This window comes from Pelobates fuscus, chromosome 11, assembly GCF_036172605.1.
Source record: "Pelobates fuscus isolate aPelFus1 chromosome 11, aPelFus1.pri, whole genome shotgun sequence".
Classification (NCBI taxonomy): domain Eukaryota; kingdom Metazoa; phylum Chordata; class Amphibia; order Anura; family Pelobatidae; genus Pelobates; species Pelobates fuscus.
The window spans coordinates 16737716-16756143 of NC_086327.1; the positions used below are offsets into that span (position 1 = coordinate 16737716).

Genomic DNA, 18428 nt, shown 5'->3' on the forward strand with positions numbered 1-18428 from the left:
TCCTGGCATCTCCGCCGATTGGTTTTCCATAAAAAATAGAACAAGACTAGGCTGCCCACATTCTAACCTCCTTTATGTTTTAACCTTGGAACCTTTTGCTGCCAGCATAAGAGCCAACGCTCAAATTAAAGGAGTTATTTTAGATCAAACAGAATTTAAGATAAATCTTTACGCAGATGACATTATACTTACTTTGACAGAACCTGCACTATCTATAGGAAAGGTAATCTCTGAAACAGATAAATACAGTGAAGTCTCTAATTATAAATTGTATAAGGGGAAATCCCAAATTATGCCCATCAGTTTGGACCATACTCTAATTGAAGATCTGACTCTAAAATATTTATTTGCATGGACAACTGATATGTGTCTTGGCATTTATTTATCTTCAAATTTAAATAGCATGATTATAAAAAATGTTGAAATATTATTTAAAGATTCCAGTGATAAGCTATTAATAGAATGGAAAAATATAGGAATCTCATGGTTTGGGACAATGAATATTATTAAGTATTTTGTTCTCCCAAAATGGTCCTACCTATTTCGAATGGTCCCATTAACTATACCTTTAGTAAAATGTAGGCAGGTCTGTAAGCTCTTTATGACTTATATTTAGGCCCAAAAGAGACCTAGAATTGCAGCTTCGCATCTAATGAAAGAGACCAGTAGAGGAAGTTTGGGGATTCCAAACATCATTAGATACTATGAAGAAAGAAGAATGTTCCATCTGCGGACATGGCAGGACCTACTATCGGGTGGTGAACCGTGGCATTATATTTAATATTTTAGTCTGAAAACTGTAAACTGTCTCTTCTGTACTTTGGATGGATGCTAGGGCTAGCTGTACATTTTAAACAACTATAGCAAATACGTATCTAAAAAACCTCTAACACGCCCGGCTGACATTTAAGAAAACCAATAATTCACTGGATAAAACTTTGAAATGTAGTACTATCAGTACAATTAAATATAACGTAACTGATGTTCATTTAAATAACTGGCCTAAATCAGATTTGAAAATAGCCTAATGGAAGACAATACAATATTACCTTTTCCTCAGATACAGCAAAAAAATAAATTTCTAATTATTTTAGAAAAAAAACTTTTTTGACTTCGTATCTGTTTCATGAGGGAAAAGATCTTCTATGTAAAAAAAAAAATGATTTAGTTAAAGAAGACTTTATGTCAAAGTCTATCTCCTGTTATGAAATCTTAAGACTTAATGACACAGAGACCAAACCCAAAGAAGAAGATAAATTGGGATAAAGACATTGAGACCCTTTCCTCGTTATCCTCTACCCCTTCCTAGTTATCCTTTTGGTGTAAATCAATGCAAGAAGTTAAACAATCACTGCATTGTCTGAATCTTATTGAGTTACACTATAAAATATTACATGAGTGGCCTATGGTTCCAAAAGTCATGAATAAAATGAATCCTTCTAATTCAAATTTGTGCTGGAGGTGGAATCAGGAAGTGGGAACCTCTAAACACATCTGTTGGGAATATGACAGTATAAAATCGATATGGAAAAAAATTATAACAGAATTAACCAAACTGGTAGGGAAAGACTTTGTAAATAATTTTCAAGCACTTATTTTCTACTTTAATATCTCAATTTTTTTAAAGCAGAAAAGATGTTTAATAATCCAGCTGAAATTGTCCTCCTGGGTGGGTCACTTGATAGTTAAAAATCCTTAATGAATATCCCTGTTCCACAGCTCAATTCTTAAATACATTCTCCACAAATTCCTGAACCAACAGAGGCCCCAAATAAGCGATATCTATACAGCACTTCTGTGGAAGGCTTGAAAAGTGAATCAATGACTGTAAATAACCATGAGATGGCCAGATAAAGAGGTTAAACGGTTCTCCAATCATATGATGCATGCATCATCATGGAAACATCAAACAGGGAACTCCAAAAATCCACCCAAATAAAGTATCCATAATATGGAAATAATAGCATGTGGATCTATTGAATAGGTCCTACTGTGGGGCTTATATATACCTATATTATAGGCTTACTCTTACTGCAATACCATTTTCAATAGGATAAAAACAACACTACATTGCAAACAATTCTAGATTGTATCCAAGTCCATAAACAAGCATTTATTTTGGTTTAACTTCTGCATACTCAGGTTCTGAATTGTCTTGATTTGGTCGGGGTGAAGTCTTAGAGAAGAATATCCTTGCATAATGTATGTTTTCTTCCTTGGTTGAACCATCTGGATCCGGTCTTATGTTTCTAACATTTATATCTTCAGCAGTTCTGTTTGGAGGCTTTTTGGGACAAAAAAAAAAAACAGTTAATATTTCAAGGTTCTTTGGAAAATACATTAAGAATAATATAATTCTTCCAAACACAAATAATTGTGTCTACATCGTGACTCATCAACGGTTTAAATATCAGTTAAGGATGAACATTAAATATCTGCTTTTATCTCTAAATACTTTCACCCACAATATTTGTTCTTACAAGGTTTTGTGCCTTTTTTTTTTTACTCATGTTACCTCCTTCCTCTCCAGTATTCCAGACTTCTCCCATACTGTTCCTCTAGAACTTTTTTCCTGGCTCTGTCAGACTCTCTCCAACATTCTATAATTTTGGAAAATGTACCTATTCAGAGAAGCCAATCGCCTACTTCAATCATGGTGGAGTTTCCTGTATTAACAAGTCTCTCATCCAATCTATTGCTTCCTGTCGGATATTGACCTTCACAGTAAGACTTCCTCTTCTATGCAGCCTACTTACCTTTTGCTTATACCACACCCACTCACTGCTTGATTGTGTACTGTCAAGAGCAGGTTCTTATGAACCAGTTATCGTTTCATGTAACTTTTGCAAAATGTCTAATAAACATCAACTTGTCTGTAGCCTTGTAAATATATTGCTACAAACCGCCCAAATGAAAACAGGAGTCTTAATCAGTGAATAGTACATCCAGAGAAGAGTGAAGGAACAATATGTATAGTGCACTTATAGATATATGGTATCTAATAAAACCTAACTGTTATTTCTTAAATAATAAAATATTGTGCAGAGGCACCCACCCACGCTTTTATTAAAATTAACTACTAAATGAACATGTTTCTACTTCACACAGTGGTTTCTTTCTTTATTTTCTTTTTCCCTTTTTTTCTTTTTCTTTTCTTCCTTTTCCATTTGTAACGGACCGTTTCAGCATAAAAGGGGAAAAATCCGTTTAGGCGATAATCCCCTTTTCTAGAGACAGGCACAGCTACTGCAGAACACCAAACTCCCGATCTGGATACGAAATAACACTCCGAACTGGAACAGCTGAACAAGAAAAGCATACAATCCGCTTACACTCTTGGCAGTCAGCTTACAATCCAATTCCCCCCAAGAACGAGACGACACTTCATTTTGAGGGTTAAGCAGGAACTCTGGACTGGCTCATCCAGCCTGGCTTTTATTGAGGTTACATGCAAATAGGACACTCCCAGGGGGAGGTATAAAATCACCAATCACACATCTGGTGCAGCCCACACATTTCCTCCCCTCAGATAAACAGTTAAACCAATTATTACATACAATAAAAATACAGTTTTTACACACACACTGTAACTTTAAAACCATGCATTCAATTTCAATAAAAGTTGCATATTCAGACTCAGCATACATCAAACATAAACCCTTCCAAAAATCAGCCAAATCCCTCCAGTGGATCAAAAGTTAGCTGGAAGTCCCTTTATGACCGACCGCAAGCACAATTTCCTGCCCAAAACAGTTCCATAGATTTGGGCTGTGCGGCCGCTCAATTTCATGCGAAAAAACGACTAAGTCCCATTTCGAACGGGACTTAGTCTCTGGAGCTGCAAGTTCCGTATGGGAGAAGGTAAGGGTCAGCGGTGTTCGGCAAAATGTGTAGCCGATTTCAGTTCCACAGAATCTTTAGCATACACCGCTGACCGCGTTCGACTGAACAAAGATGGCCGCCGCCACGTGCAATTAACCGGCAGTAACCTCACAGCCTGGGAGGTAAATTGCCTGCACACTTTAGCTTCTGGGTGGTCCGCCTGTGTGGTACTTGGTTCAGTAAGCCCTATTTACTGAACCAAGTGGGGGAAAGCCAGGAACAAGTTATTTTACAGGTCTGGGGACATAGTCTTAAAGGGGTATTGTTCACCAAAGTCACAATATGTCCCCAGACGGTTCTTAAAGGGCCATACACACCAATAAAAGTCCATACGTTTTCAGGGGCCATAGTCTTAAAGGGTATTGTTACCCAAAGTCTCAATAGGTCCCCAGACAGTTCTTAAAGGGCCAGCAGCAGTACAATAAAATACCATTCACTGTACTTAAAGGGCCAGCAGTCGCACGATAAAATACAATATGCCCCAAATATGTCCAGGGGCCATAGTCGCAGGGCAGGAGGCTAGCAACCAGGCTTCTCCAGTTCACAGTGGCGAAGTTGGTTTCGCCACACCATTCTTCTTCTCTTTTCTACTTCCTTATTGTAATCACCATGAGGAAGGCTGAATTAGGTAGCCTACTTTATAATCAGCCTAAAAAAAAAAATTAAAACCCCAGAATAAAATATCTATATATCAGGGGTTCATTTTCATTTCTCTTTATTCTCTCCTCCTCCTTCCTTTGCTTCTTTTTCTTTTCATTCATTCCTTCTTTCTTTTATTTTATTTTAAATAAACCAAGTATATAGAAAATATTAGAACTTATTTAGCAAAAGTAAAATTACAGAACTTAGGTTACAAAGTTCATTATCAGCCACTCTAAATGCCACACTTTTCTTCACTTTGCATGCATCAGCTTCCCTCCTCTTCCAGTGTGTTACATTATCACGCCCCCAGTCCATCCCTATCATGTGTACAGCCCCCTGCGTGCTTCCTTTTAGCCATCAAGAGAAATTTAGCAAACCGCGGCGTTCATGCAATGCGTACTGGCCGTTTTTGTGAGGTCTCTCGATGGCTGGAGGGAGGTGCACGCCTGTGCAGAGCATGTGGTGCCTGAGAACTGAGGGTAACTGATAAAACCCACCACAGTCCACCATGAAAGCTTGAAGTGCCCACTAGTGGGTGGTAGGGACCAGGTTGACTACCACTGGTCTAGAGATATCATGACCTCTTGTGGTGAAACTATGGATTACACATTTCAGTAACAGGGTAAATTGTGAAATCTGATCATTTCAGTTAACTTTATCTTATTGTATGATATACATGTGCATAATGTGCCCTCTGCTAATGTCAGGTTAATGCATAACCAACAGATGCAGATCTCACAAAATAACAATGTTTAGGTTATATGAAATCTTATGGTAACAATTAGGAGCTAACATAAAGTTTCATGCATTAGACATCATTCAGTAGAAAGATTTCCCTTCAGTTATTGATTTTACTACAGGTGTGGGTGTCTGACTCTGTAGAATATTTTATCATTTAAGAATTAACAGTTACGTTTTATTGGATACCATGTATCTATAAGTGCACACTATTCCTTCACTCTCCTATCGGTGTATCATTCACGGTTTAAGACTGTTTAAGACTCCTGTTTGTTTATTCGTTGTGTAGCAGTTTAGTAGTACGGGTTACCCCCCCATATAGGAGCATTACAACCATAAGAAATCTGGCTTATTTTTTAGTTTCTTTCTTGTTTTATGTCCTGTAAATATATTATTTTAGGTGATAAAAAAAATAAAAAAAATATATATATTCTATATACACTCTAGATAACCACACAGTGCAAGTTTTGTATCAGTTTCTCTGTAATCTACATCTGTCCAGACATAGTTTTTGGTTTAGTGCAATGTTTGCAATCATCTAATCTAACAGAGAAGAAAAATACTGCATTCCCGCCTCTCCCAGTAACTTTCAGCTATCGACTGAAGTTGAGAAGATAATACATCTCAATGATTCAGCCTATATTGACATATATTTTTTTTGTTACAATGTCACAATGTTTACCTCTAGTATACTACTCTCATTTTCTGTACTTGTGTTTATTCATTGTTCTTTATAGGGGGGAATTAAAGTAGTACCTCCGGGCCTCAGTAATGAGTGAGAAGTTAAATGAAATTGAACCTTTCCGAATTCAGTTTGAAACGAAAATATGCAAATTAAATTCAGGCAAATTGAAACAAAACATGAACAAAATTCAGTTTGTCCAAATCATTGTCTTTTGTTTTTTTCCTGGACGAACCAAATTTTCTATCCATGTGGTCTAATTATGTAACTAAATGTAACATTGCACTGCTACCAGATGGTCTTAAAATATATAAAAATATGTACTTTTCCTTAAATTCATTATTAGTAGTTTTAAGGTAGGAATTTGTATGTTTGTATTAAGCACTTTATTTCCTTTCCAATATTTTTTCTTTAGTTTCTCACCTGTAGTGATGGGTGAACATTCATGTATAAATCATCTCTGGATGCTGGTGGTGAATTCAGTTTCTGTTTTCTCTTTATTCTAGTGAGATATATAACATGAAATAATAAATACAAATAATTAAGACAAAACTGATTATAATTAATAATTTTTGAACATAGAAAAAGGGGCTCACTAATCAGAAGTGTATCCTGTTTGGTGAATATACTAAATAGATAATGAATTACAGTATAAAAAATGCAAAACAATAAATGTAAAACCGCCACACTTAAAGCTTGTGCATTTTCTAGCAAATCTTAAAAAAATCTTATGCTGGAATTGGCTCTCTCCAAACCAGGAAGTGTCTCGTCTCAGCCACTCTAACTTTCTATAGCACAGCTGACCATAATCCACTGGTGACCAGCACTGCTGACCATAATCCAGGACCCCTTCTCTCTGATGATGGCTGCCACAGCAGTATTGAATGTAGGACTTCATACGATCCAAATAAAATGTAACTTTATTTCATACAACAAGTATAAACAGGATTATAAAATAAAGCGAACCCCAATACAACTATAGGACCTATAGTATAACTATAGTAATATACATATAGGACCTTTATAGGTTATATCCTTAGAGGAAGCTGTAAATATATAAAATACGTTTATTTATTTCATCCCACTTATCACAGATTGTTGAGAGTGTGGTTTATGTTTTGTGTTTATATCAAACCTTTATGTCTGAGTTTGTTTAGATGACTACACACATGAAGAAAGGTGAAGAAGTGTCAATGCTTTTAAAGCTAAAAACATGTATACTTCCTTTAAAATAAACCCGTTTCTGGAATGTAGATGGCAAAATGCAGGTTTCACTTTGAATTTGACATATAAGGATTGCAACCAAACTTGTTTATAAGATCAGGAAAACTAATGGGACGTGGTTGTTCCCACAGTAATACCACTCAGGGCTTTGTGAAGACTGCAAGGCAAACACAGGTTTACTGCATCTTTACGTGTTTGCTTCTAAATTGCATTCACTTAAAAGTCAGTGTTTTTGCAAGAATCTGTCTTTATTATTTGTTGTATTTCTGGTTTCTTTAGTGCAATACTAGAGGTTTGGAGTGTTCAAATAATAATATTATTAATGCAATGTGGAATTACACAGGTTTGATTTCTTACTTTGCAATTAATTTTACGATACCAATCACACACAACGCAATGAACATTCCACACAAAAGCCCGATCATCATATCACGGACTAGGTTGTTTGACTTCTTGCCTGTAAATAAATAAATGAATACATTAAAAAACCTTTGCCCAAAGATGCAGAACGTTTTAAATATTTTGAGCAGAGTTTCAATGTGTTAAATCATACTAATGTGGCACAGACTATGGTTGTCAATACAAAAACAGTGAAAAAATATAAACATCCTAAGCCAATTCATTCATCTTTGTAATATTAAAGATAATCATTTGTCTGAATGAGATATTGAAATGATTTGCAAAAAAAAAACGTTCTGCATTGCAAAAAAAGTGCATTTAGATTATTCTTTCATACAAACATGTATTCCTAACGCTTGCATTGAAAACATTGCTACAAATCAGTCATGTGCAGGGCCGGGCAATCATATGCTCTAAATGACCTGTATTACATCTATTTGAGAAGTGTATAAATAGCAAATGATGAGATTCACACAGCTCTGCTTGAACTATAACTCAATATGAATGAATATATTAAATCCTCCAAGCTGTCTGATGGATAGCTGGGAAAGTGGAAATAGGTGTTTTATAAAAGTGTGAATTTCTTTTCATATCAACTTTTATTAAATATGTTTGCAGTTAAATACCATTTAATGTTATAATACTATAGGTACCAAAACAACTTTAGCTTAATGAAGATGTTTTGGTGTATAGATCATGCCCCTGCAGTTTTTCCATGCTCAATTATCTGTCATTTAAGAGGTAAATCACTTTTATGTAGTCCTGGCCACACCTCCATGTGGCTAGGACTAAACACTTCCTGTAAAGATAGATCTAATATTTAAACATCCTTTATTGCACATTCTGTTTAACTTCAAATTTCTGATCTCGTGCCCTGTTATTAGCTTGTTGGTGCCTACAGGAAACTCATGTGTGTATGTGTGTGTGATTCAAGTTCAATTCATAAAGCAGGAGAAAAAAATTGTCTGAAGTAAATTGAAGATTATGCTAGCTTTAGTGTACTAATAATCTTAATTTTAATAAGGACAGGAGGCGAGTATTTTGCATAACTCTCTTTACTAAACCCCATGGAGCAGGAAAGAAAGAGGAGGGGGAGCCTGTTCACTGGGAATACTATACCTCCTACTGTTTTTTGATTGGTTCTTACTATCCTTTTCTTTACTGCTATGGAGTTTAGTAAAGAGAGTTATGCAAAATACGAAGCCTCCTGTCATGTAATAAAATTGAGATTTGATTGAAAATTAAACACTTGTTTTGTTTTTTTTATGCAGGATAAGAGAGTCACAGCCAGGGGAGATGTGACTAGGACTTCGTAAACAAAAGCATTTTACTCTTAAAAGGCAGTTAATTGGGCAGTGATACCGTAGGGGCATGATATATACAATACAACTGTTTCATTAAGCTGTTTCCCTATATCTTCACAAAGCGGAAGTTCTCTAGGTGCTTGGAATGTTCCTTTAAAGAGGAATTGTTACTACTTACTAACACATCTGAATAGCTCACTAAAAGTTAGACATTTTTTTTTCATGGTTTGCGGTCATACAGAATCTGATGAGCTCTTGGCCGTGATCACTAAGAAACTAAGGAGAAGCCTGGCAGAGACACCAGTTGGCGAAGGTTAGAGTTGACACCAAATGAGATGGCCGTGTAAATGCTGAGCTGAGTACTGGTGGACACGAATGATTGCTTTTGAAATTTTCATTTCGTACAAATGGTGACAGCAAAAAAAAAAATCTTTTCATGCTCTTGGATATGCTCACCAAGTGCCATGAATTGCTTACCTTCCATTTATTAGTGGCAGCAAACGTAACAATTGCTAGAGAGTGGATTATATGATTTTTCTTCAACTTCATGTACAAACTGTTGTCAATATTGATGTCAACACCAATAAAATAAAATAAAGAATTAACTGTTTTTAATTTACATGTGCACATCAGGCACAGCATGTATGTTAATTTAACCCCACTGTGCTGTACATGCACGCCCACATCAACAATGAAGGAATACTTAAGAACACATGCCCTTATGATGCATTTCTATGTAGATGCCTGAGTGTACATGACTGTGCTCTGTGGTAGCAAAATTGTCTGCAAAACAGATGTGCAACAGAGATAAGTGCTTTTTTTACAGACCTCTACTGTTTTGTTTATCTTGGTGAATCGTGCAATAGCATTGTCACTATTTATATCCGAACAGTAAATTCCATATCTTTATTTAGCTTATTGTAAATAATAATTTCTGTTTATGCTATATAGAAGGCCAATTAATTAGACAAATGGGAAACATGTTAATCTTGGACATAAATACCTACCTTCAGAGGCAGTCTGTGTGGCTGCATTGGAAGAGTCTGTAAGTGAATAATATTGTGGTTTATTATATGCATTAAAAAAAATTCTCAGTAAATTAACACATTAATATCTGGCTGTGCTTGGAATGACTATATTGTCTATTAGCTCCACAATATTCTGATATTCAGAAGTAACTAATATATTAATATAAGCTCCAGCTTTATAAATAAATACATAGTTACATAGTTACATAGCTGAAAAGAAACTTGCGTCCATCAAGTTCAGCCTTCCACATATATGTGTTTGTTGTTGATCCAAAGGAAGGCAAAAAACCCAGTCGGAAGCGCTTCCAATTTTGCAACAAGCTAGGAAAAAAATTCCTTCTTGACCCCAAAATAGCAGTCAGATGTCTCCTTGGATAAGCAGCTATGAACACACTAATTAGAAATTATATCCCTGTATGTTATGTTTTTGCAATTATGTATCAAATTGCTGTTTAAACATCTGTAAAACATCTAATAAAACCACCTCTTCAGGCAGATAATTCCATTTCCGTATTGCTGTTACTGTAAGAAAACATTTTCTTTGCCTTAGATGAAATCTCCTTTCTTCCAGCCTAAATGTGTGACCTTGTGTCCTATGTATAGCCCTATTTATGAATAGATTTCTAGATAATGGTTTGTACTGGCCCCGAATATATTTGTATAATGTTATCATATCCCCTCTGAGGTACAATTTTCCAAACTAAAGAGATTTTAATTTTTTAACCTTTCTTCGTAACTAAAATGCTCTATTCCTTTTATCAATTTTGTAGCTTGTCTCTGCACTTTTTCTAGTGCCCTGATATCTTTCTTTAGAACAGGTGCCCAAAATTGCACAGCATATTCAAGGTGTGGTCTTACCATTGATTTATGAAGAGGCAAAATTCTATTTTCATCCCGAGAATTTATGCCCCTATTTATACATGACAAAACCTTACTGGTCTTAGCAACTGCAGGTTGACATTGCATATTGCTGCCTAATTTGTTGTCTATAACAATTCCCAAATCCTTCTTGTGTGTGGTTATCCCTAATTCCCTACCATTTAGGGCAGTGATGGCTAACCTTTTTGAGGCTGAGTGCCCAAACCGCAATACATGCCAACTTTTGTTTCCTCAAAGTGCCAACACGGCAATTACACCTGAATACTGAGGTTTAAATTTAGAAAAAACAACTCGTACAGTTGTCCGAACTAATTAACAACTTTGGTTTTAAAAGACGAACACAACAGAGAGTTCAATGATAACATTTTTAAATAATGATATAAATAGATAAATTTAAGCTTATATTTATTATTATCTACAACAAATGCAATACATACACACACACACAGACTGCTGATTACACAGACTGCTGAATACACACACAGTCTGCTGAATACACACACACAGACTGCTGAATACATACACACACAGTCCACTGAATACACACACTGCTGAGTACACACACTGCTGAACACACACACACACACACATACACACAGACTGCCGAATACATAGACACACACAGACTGCTGAATACACACACAGACTGCTGAATACACACACACAGACTGCAGAATACACACACAGACTGCTGAATACACACACACACAGACTGCAGAATACATACACACAGACTGCTGAATACACACACAGACTGCTGAATACATACACACAGACTGCTGAATACATACACACAGACTGCTGAATACATCCACACACAGTCCACTGAATACACACACTGCTGAGTACACGCACTGCTGAGTACACACAGACTGCTGAACACACACACACAGACTACTGAACACACACACAGACTGCTGAATACATACATACACACACAGAATGCTGAATACATGCACACATACTGCATTGAGGGATGCATTGTATGTGTGTGTCTGAGGGGTGCTGTGTGTGTGTGTGAGGGGTGTTGTGTGTGTGTGAGGGTTGCTGTGTGAGTGAGGGGTGCATTGTGTGTGGGGGAAGGTAGGGGTGCTGTGCTGTGTGGGGGTAAGGGTGTTGTGTGCGGGGGGATGTTGGGGGGTAGGGGTGATGTATTGTGTGGGGAGGTAGGGGTGCTGTGTGTGTTGGGGTATGTGTGGGGGGTTGGGGTGCTGTGTGTGTGTGTGTGTTAGGGGGTAGGGGTGCTATGTGTTGGGGTGTTGTGTGTGTGTGAGAGGGGTGATGTGTGTGTGTGGAGGTAGGGTTGCTGTGCTGTGTGGGGGGTAAGGGTGTTGTGCTGTGGGGGTAGGGGTGCTCTGTGGTGGGGTAGGGGTGCTGTGTGTGGGGGAGGGGTGTTGGGGGTAGGGGTGCTGTGCTGTGTGGGGAGGTAAGGGTGCTGTGTGTGTGTTGGGGTGTATGTGGGGGGTTGGGGTGCTGTGTGTGTGTTAGTGGGTAGGGATGCTATGTGTTGGGGTGTTGTGTGTGTGAGAGGGGTGGTGTGTGTGTGTAGAGGTAGGGTTGCTGTGCTGTGTGGGGGGTAAGGGTGTTGTGCTGTGGGGTAGGGCTGCTGTGTGTGGTGGGGTAGGGGTGCTGTGTGTGGTGGGGTAGGGGTGCTGTGTGTGGGGGGAGGGGTGTTGTGTGTGTGGGGGGAGGGGTGGTGCGTGTGGGGGGAGGGGTGGTGTGTGTGTGGGGGAGGGGTGGTGTGTGTGTGGGGGGGTGTTGTGTGTGTGTGTGTGTTGGGGTAGGGGTGCTGTGTGTAGGGGTAGGGGTGCTGTGTGTGTGGGGGGTAGGGGTGCTGTGTGTGGGGGAGGGATGCTCTCTGTGGGTAGGTGTACTGTGTGTGGGGGGTAGGGGTGCTGTGCGGGGGCTAGGGGTGCTGTGTGTGTGTTGGGGATAGGGGTGCTGTGTGTGTGTGTTGCGGGTAGGGGTGCTGTGTGTGGGGGTAGGGGTGCTGTGTGTGTGGGGGGTAGGGGTGCTGTGTGTGGGGGGTAGGGGTGCTGTGTGTGGGGGGTAGAGGTGCTGTGTGTGGGGGAGGGGTGCTGTGTGTTGGGGGTAGGGGTGCTGTGTGTGGGGGGAAGGGGTGCTCTGTGTGGGTAGGGGTACTGTGTGTGGGGAGAGGGGGTGGTAAAAAAAAGTATGCTAAATCTGTATCCCCCCTCCCTTCTGCTTACCTTTAATGAAGAAGGGGGAGGGACACAGCCACCCATGGTGGTCCGGTGGTGGTAAGTACTGCTTCCGGGTTGGGAGGCAGGGGGAGGGATCTGTGAAGCAGCTCCCCTGTCCTCCCACGCGATGCTGTGTGAAGCGTTGCCGCGCGTTACTATGGCAACGCTCCACACAGCATCGCGCGGGAGGACAGGGGAGCTGCTTCACAGATCCCTCCCCCTGCCTCCCGACCTGGAAGCAGAGTAGGCACCTGCCGTTTCGGGCAGGCATGTGCCTACTCTGCATTGAAGGCGAACCTATGGCCGCGTGCCCACAGAGAGGACCCGGCGTGCCACAGGTTCGCCATCACTCATTTAGGGTGTAAGTTGTTTGTGTATTCTTGACCACCAAGTGCATAACTTTGCATTTCTCTACATTAAATGTAATCTGCCATTTTAGTGCCCAGTCCCTCAATCTATCTAAATCCCTCTGCAGCAAAGCAATATCCTGCTCACATTCTATTACTTCATCTGCAAACACTGAAACATGGCTTTCAATGCCTATTTCAAGATCATTTATAAATATGTTAAATAGAAGCGGTCCCAAAACAGAACCCTGAGGGACACCACTTACCACTTTTGCCCAGTCTGAAAATGTATCATTACTGACAACTTGCTGTACTCTATCCTTAAGCCAATATTCTACCCAAGAACAATAATATTCATCTAGACCAATTTATTTTAGTTTGAAGACTAACCTATTGTGAGGAACTGTATCAAATGCCTTGGCAAAATCCAGGTAGATCACATCTACTGCAACACACTGATCTATACTTCTACTTACTTCTTCGTAGAATGAATTAGGTTAGTTTGACATGACCTATGTTTCATAAAACCATGCTGATTATTGCTAATAAAGTTCTTCCCAATTAATTCCTGAATATTATCCCTTAATAGCCCATCAAATATTTTCCCAGTCACAGAAGTTAAGCTCACAGGTCTACAGGTCTATAATTTCCAGGCAAGGATTTTTAACCCTTTTTAAAAATAGGAACATCTGCCTTCCTCCAATACTCCGGTACCTGAGACAAAAGAATCTTGAAAGATTAAATACAGAGGTTTACTTATTTCCCCACTTAGCTCCTTAAGTACTCGTGGGTGAATACCGTCAAGCCCCGGAGCTTTATTTACATTAATTTTCTTTAACCATATCTCAAGCCATCACATTACAAGTTATCTGCAAGTTTTTTGCAGCAATCATTTGCATATCTCTTGCCATAGGATCCTCAATATATACTGAAGAAAAAGTTATATAAAATGTCTGCCTTTTCCTGGTCTTCATTAGCTAACAGACCCATTTCTGTTTGTAGCTACACTTTCATTTTTTTTTTTTTTTTTTAGAATTGATGTACTTGAAAAAAAATATTTGGGGTTGGTTTTGCATTCTTTGGCTATCAATTTCTCATTTTCTAGTTTAGCCACTTTAATTGCCTTTTTGTGAGCGTTATTGGCTTCCTTATATCTTGTACAGGATGCCTCTGATTTGTCCGATTTAAATGCTTTTCAATCTCTTGTTTTACTTCTCTACTAAGCCACATCGATTTCAATTTGTTTATTTCATATTTATTGCCCAATGGTACATACTGAGAAATTTACCTATCTAATATTATTTTAAATAGTTTCCATTTATTCTCAGTGTTTTTTTTCACTAAGGAGTTTATGCCAGTCAATATTTTGTAGAGATGCCCTAATCTTATTGAAATCGGCTTTTTAAAAATTCTACATTTTATTATACGCCACGTACTTTTGCTTTTTTGCTTTTAAAAAATTACCATATTGTGATCACTATTTCTCAAATGCTCCCCTACTTGAATGTTGGTCAAAAGATCAACATTGTTTGTTATAACGAGATCCAGACAAGCATCCTTTCTAGTAGGTGCTTGTACCAGTTGTGATATGAAGTTGTGATTTAACACATTCAAAAACCTGATTCCCCTTACTGAAGTACTAGTCCCTCTATCCCAATTTATGTCCAGGTAATTAAAATCTCCAATAATTAACGTGTTACCCCGATTTGCAGCTTTCACAATTTGCTGTTCTTCTTCATTAATATTTACATTAGGTGGTTTATAACATATCCCAAATAATAGCTGATTTCCATTTGTTTGCTCCAAGCAGATATCTACCCATAAAGCTTCCACATTTTCCTCGTCACACTCCACATGCCTAAGATTTGACTTTAACTCATGGTTGACATACAAACATACCCCACCACCCTTCTTGGTTTTTACTATCCTTCCTAAAAAATGTGTACACATTTAAGGTAACTGCCCAGTCATGTGTCTTATCCCACATTGTTTTTGTTATGCCTATTATATCATATTGTTTAGTGTATGTGATTGCCTCTAGTTCCCCAATTTTGTTAAAGTCATTTGTACTTTTTGTGAAATTTTATCAATATTACATACCTCATCTCCACCCCCTTTATACTGAGCTAAATCATATCTCCATTTTCTAGATTGCTTTGACCCTCCCCCCTACTCCTAGTTTAAAATCATATGCCCCAGCACAGCAGACCCTCTTCCGTTTAGGTGCAATCCATCATGACTATACAGGTTGTACCCAAGCGAAAAATCCACCCAGTGCTCTAAAAAAAAACCAAAAAAACTATTTTCTGCACCAAGACTTCAGCCACGCATTGACCTCTCTAATCTCCCGCTGCCTTTCTGCTGTAGCGCGCGGCACAGGTAATATTTCTGAAAATATTACCTTGGAGGTCCTTTTCTTTAGCTTACTTCCTAGATCCCTGAACTCATTCTTTAGGACCTTCCATTTACCTCTGACTTTGTCATTGGTACCAATATGGACCATCACAGCTGGGTCAACCCCAGCCCCTCCCTAATATCCCTCCACTCTGTCAGCAACATGCCGGACCCAAGCACCTGGGAGACAGCAATCTGTCCTGTTGAGACGATCAGAGTGGCAGATAATAGAGTCCCCTACCACCACAACCTGTCTAGTCTTCCTTACACTCTCAACCCCACCCGTACTAGAGGGGCTGTTCCCACGGCTGTTAGAAGGAACAGCTTCCTGCAGCACAGTTACTCCTGAGTTGATGCTCCCAACATCTTCACTCAAACAGGCAAATCTGTTAGGCTGCACAAGATCAAGACTAGCTAAACCTTTCCTCTTCTCTCTCCCCTGCTTCCTCGCCCCACTGTTACCCAGCTATGTGCCTGCTCACCAACTGTCTCAACTCCTCCCACTCCGCTACCTGCAGACTCCTCTCAAGATTGTCAATCTCCCTGAGTGTTGCAATTTGTCTCTCCAGATCTCCAATCTGAGCTTCCAGAAAAGCCACTCACTCACATCCACCACAGAGGTATGGACCCTGGACAGATTCATCCAGGCATGCATATATGCAGCATGATGTACACTGAGTAAAACTTGCAATCTTGCTAGCACTCATCACCAGTTACCAAAAGCACAAGTGAGCAAAACAAAACATGTACCCTCTTGGTTTAAAAACTCCTGTTGTTTCAACTCCTACTTAAAAGAGACAGCTTTAAATAGTCTACTTCCAAGCAAACTCCAGTGAGCATTTTTAAATACATGCAGTTAATTATTCCCAATTCTGGAAAGAGGGACCCTTGTTGCAGGTCACTTACGCCTGTGGGAGAGAATCACTAGTGATTGTCTTCTAGCCAATCAAATGCTTCTCATATAGAAACATTTAGAGCCATTGTATACGCAGAGGCATTACCAAGCTGCGCCAGCAATGGTTCTCATAGATAAACATAGAATCCATAATTTCTCTGAGAATCCTTCTGTCTGTTTTGAGTAGGGAAATCACCCTCCTAGCTCACTGCCTGACACCCGGGAGGACGAAAGCTAGGAGCTTTATTAAAATGCAGATTTCTCTCATAAAATAAGAAAGAGAGAACATTATGTTCGAGTGCTTACATTCAACTATTTCGTAATGCACCCATGTGTACTACTTCAATTTGCACTTGACATTGCTGTTATTATAAAAATAATGTCCTTTCTGTAACCTATATATCGTGTTACACTTTACACAAATATTTACCCGGGATGCTGATATTGATGATGCTATAGCTGGTTCCATGCTCGTTTTTTGCTGAGATATTGTAGATACCAGTTTCCCTTTGTGATATGTTTCTCAGATGAAGGATCAATTCCCGGCCACTTATAATGCTTGCAAATGTATCTGCTGCCTTCATAATGGTCATATTAGCAGGTGGGTTACTGTCTACCGAGCATCGAAGAATCACAGAACTGCCTTCCTTCACAGTCACATAAGATACATTACTGACTTGATTTTCTACTAAGGAGATACATGAAAGTAGAGATGATAATTAAAAAAACAGAATAATATAAAGGGATATGCATTGAGAAGGAGATATCTATATTGTGAATGATACATAATATAATATATGAAAACATATATACAGGGTACAATAATATGCTTTTTGTTGTATTTAAAATACAAGGTGCTTCCAGAATTATCAACCACCCAAACACATTTAAGACTCCTGATCATGGGTATGGGGAAATAGGGGGGTACAGATTTGGAGCACCGATACCAAGGTCATTTTGAGTTGGGTATGAGATGGGACAGATACAGTTTCAGTTCAGTGTTTTCCATATCACAAAATTGAAATGCATGAACTAGTAACTCATGTTGTAAAACTCTGTGTGCCACAAGAACAGACAAATCGATTGTTTTATGTCACTTGTATTAAAATGTTATGTAAATTTATCATTGATACATTTCCATGCAGAGTTCTAAATACTCCTGAAGAAAAAAGAAGAGGAGGAACACTGCCGTGAATAAAGTAATTAAAACATAACTTTTAATAGTGAAAAATACGATAGTGATAGCCATGCAAAAGATTACTCTCAATAGACCTCAATGTACAGAGAGGGAATAAGGAAAGATAATGTGTGAAGTTTAAAACAGTATTAAATGAATTGACATCAGTTAGACTGTCAAAATAGACCGATATAATGGGAGTTTAAATGTCCAGCTCTAAGCGGAGAATACTGGGACTGTAGAATAAATTTGAGCAGATCACTAAACAATGTAGCAGGAAAAGATTACTATCAAATGTTGCAATATGGCAATTGTTACAGCCTGATAGACATCAGAGCGTGTGGTACCACACAGCAGAAGTAGAACATTTTATCTGATCTGTCTCTTATTTCCAAACATTTCCTTGCTTTATAGGAAATGTGAGAAAGTCTGTTACATGCTCTTCAGCAGATTGCAAGATGAAGTAAACGGTTATACTATTTAGTAGTGATGTACCGAACTGTCCGCTGGCGAACAGTTCCCGGCGAAATTAGCGTGTTCGCGTTCGCCGCGGCGGGCGGACACATGCGCAGTTCGATCCGCCCCCTATTCATCATCATTGGGCAAACTTTGACCCTGTGCCTCTCGGTCAGC

General features: G+C 38.8%; 1 protein-coding gene across 1 annotated transcript in view; it reads right to left on the reverse strand.

Moving 5' to 3' along the window:
* Window positions 1–1844: 1844 nt before the first annotated feature.
* Window positions 1845–18428, reverse strand: part of LOC134576750 (sialic acid-binding Ig-like lectin 16) — a 68777-nt gene continuing 52193 nt past the window's right edge. Inside the window, exons 13-17 of the mRNA XM_063435463.1 lie at window positions 17049–17306; window positions 9879–9914; window positions 7526–7625; window positions 6368–6446; window positions 1845–2284 (exon numbers count right to left, since the gene is read on the reverse strand). Of these exons, the coding sequence (XP_063291533.1) occupies window positions 2114–2284; window positions 6368–6446; window positions 7526–7625; window positions 9879–9914; window positions 17049–17306 (644 nt within the window). The 3' untranslated portion in view covers window positions 1845–2113. The remainder of the gene's footprint in view (window positions 2285–6367; window positions 6447–7525; window positions 7626–9878; window positions 9915–17048; window positions 17307–18428) is intronic.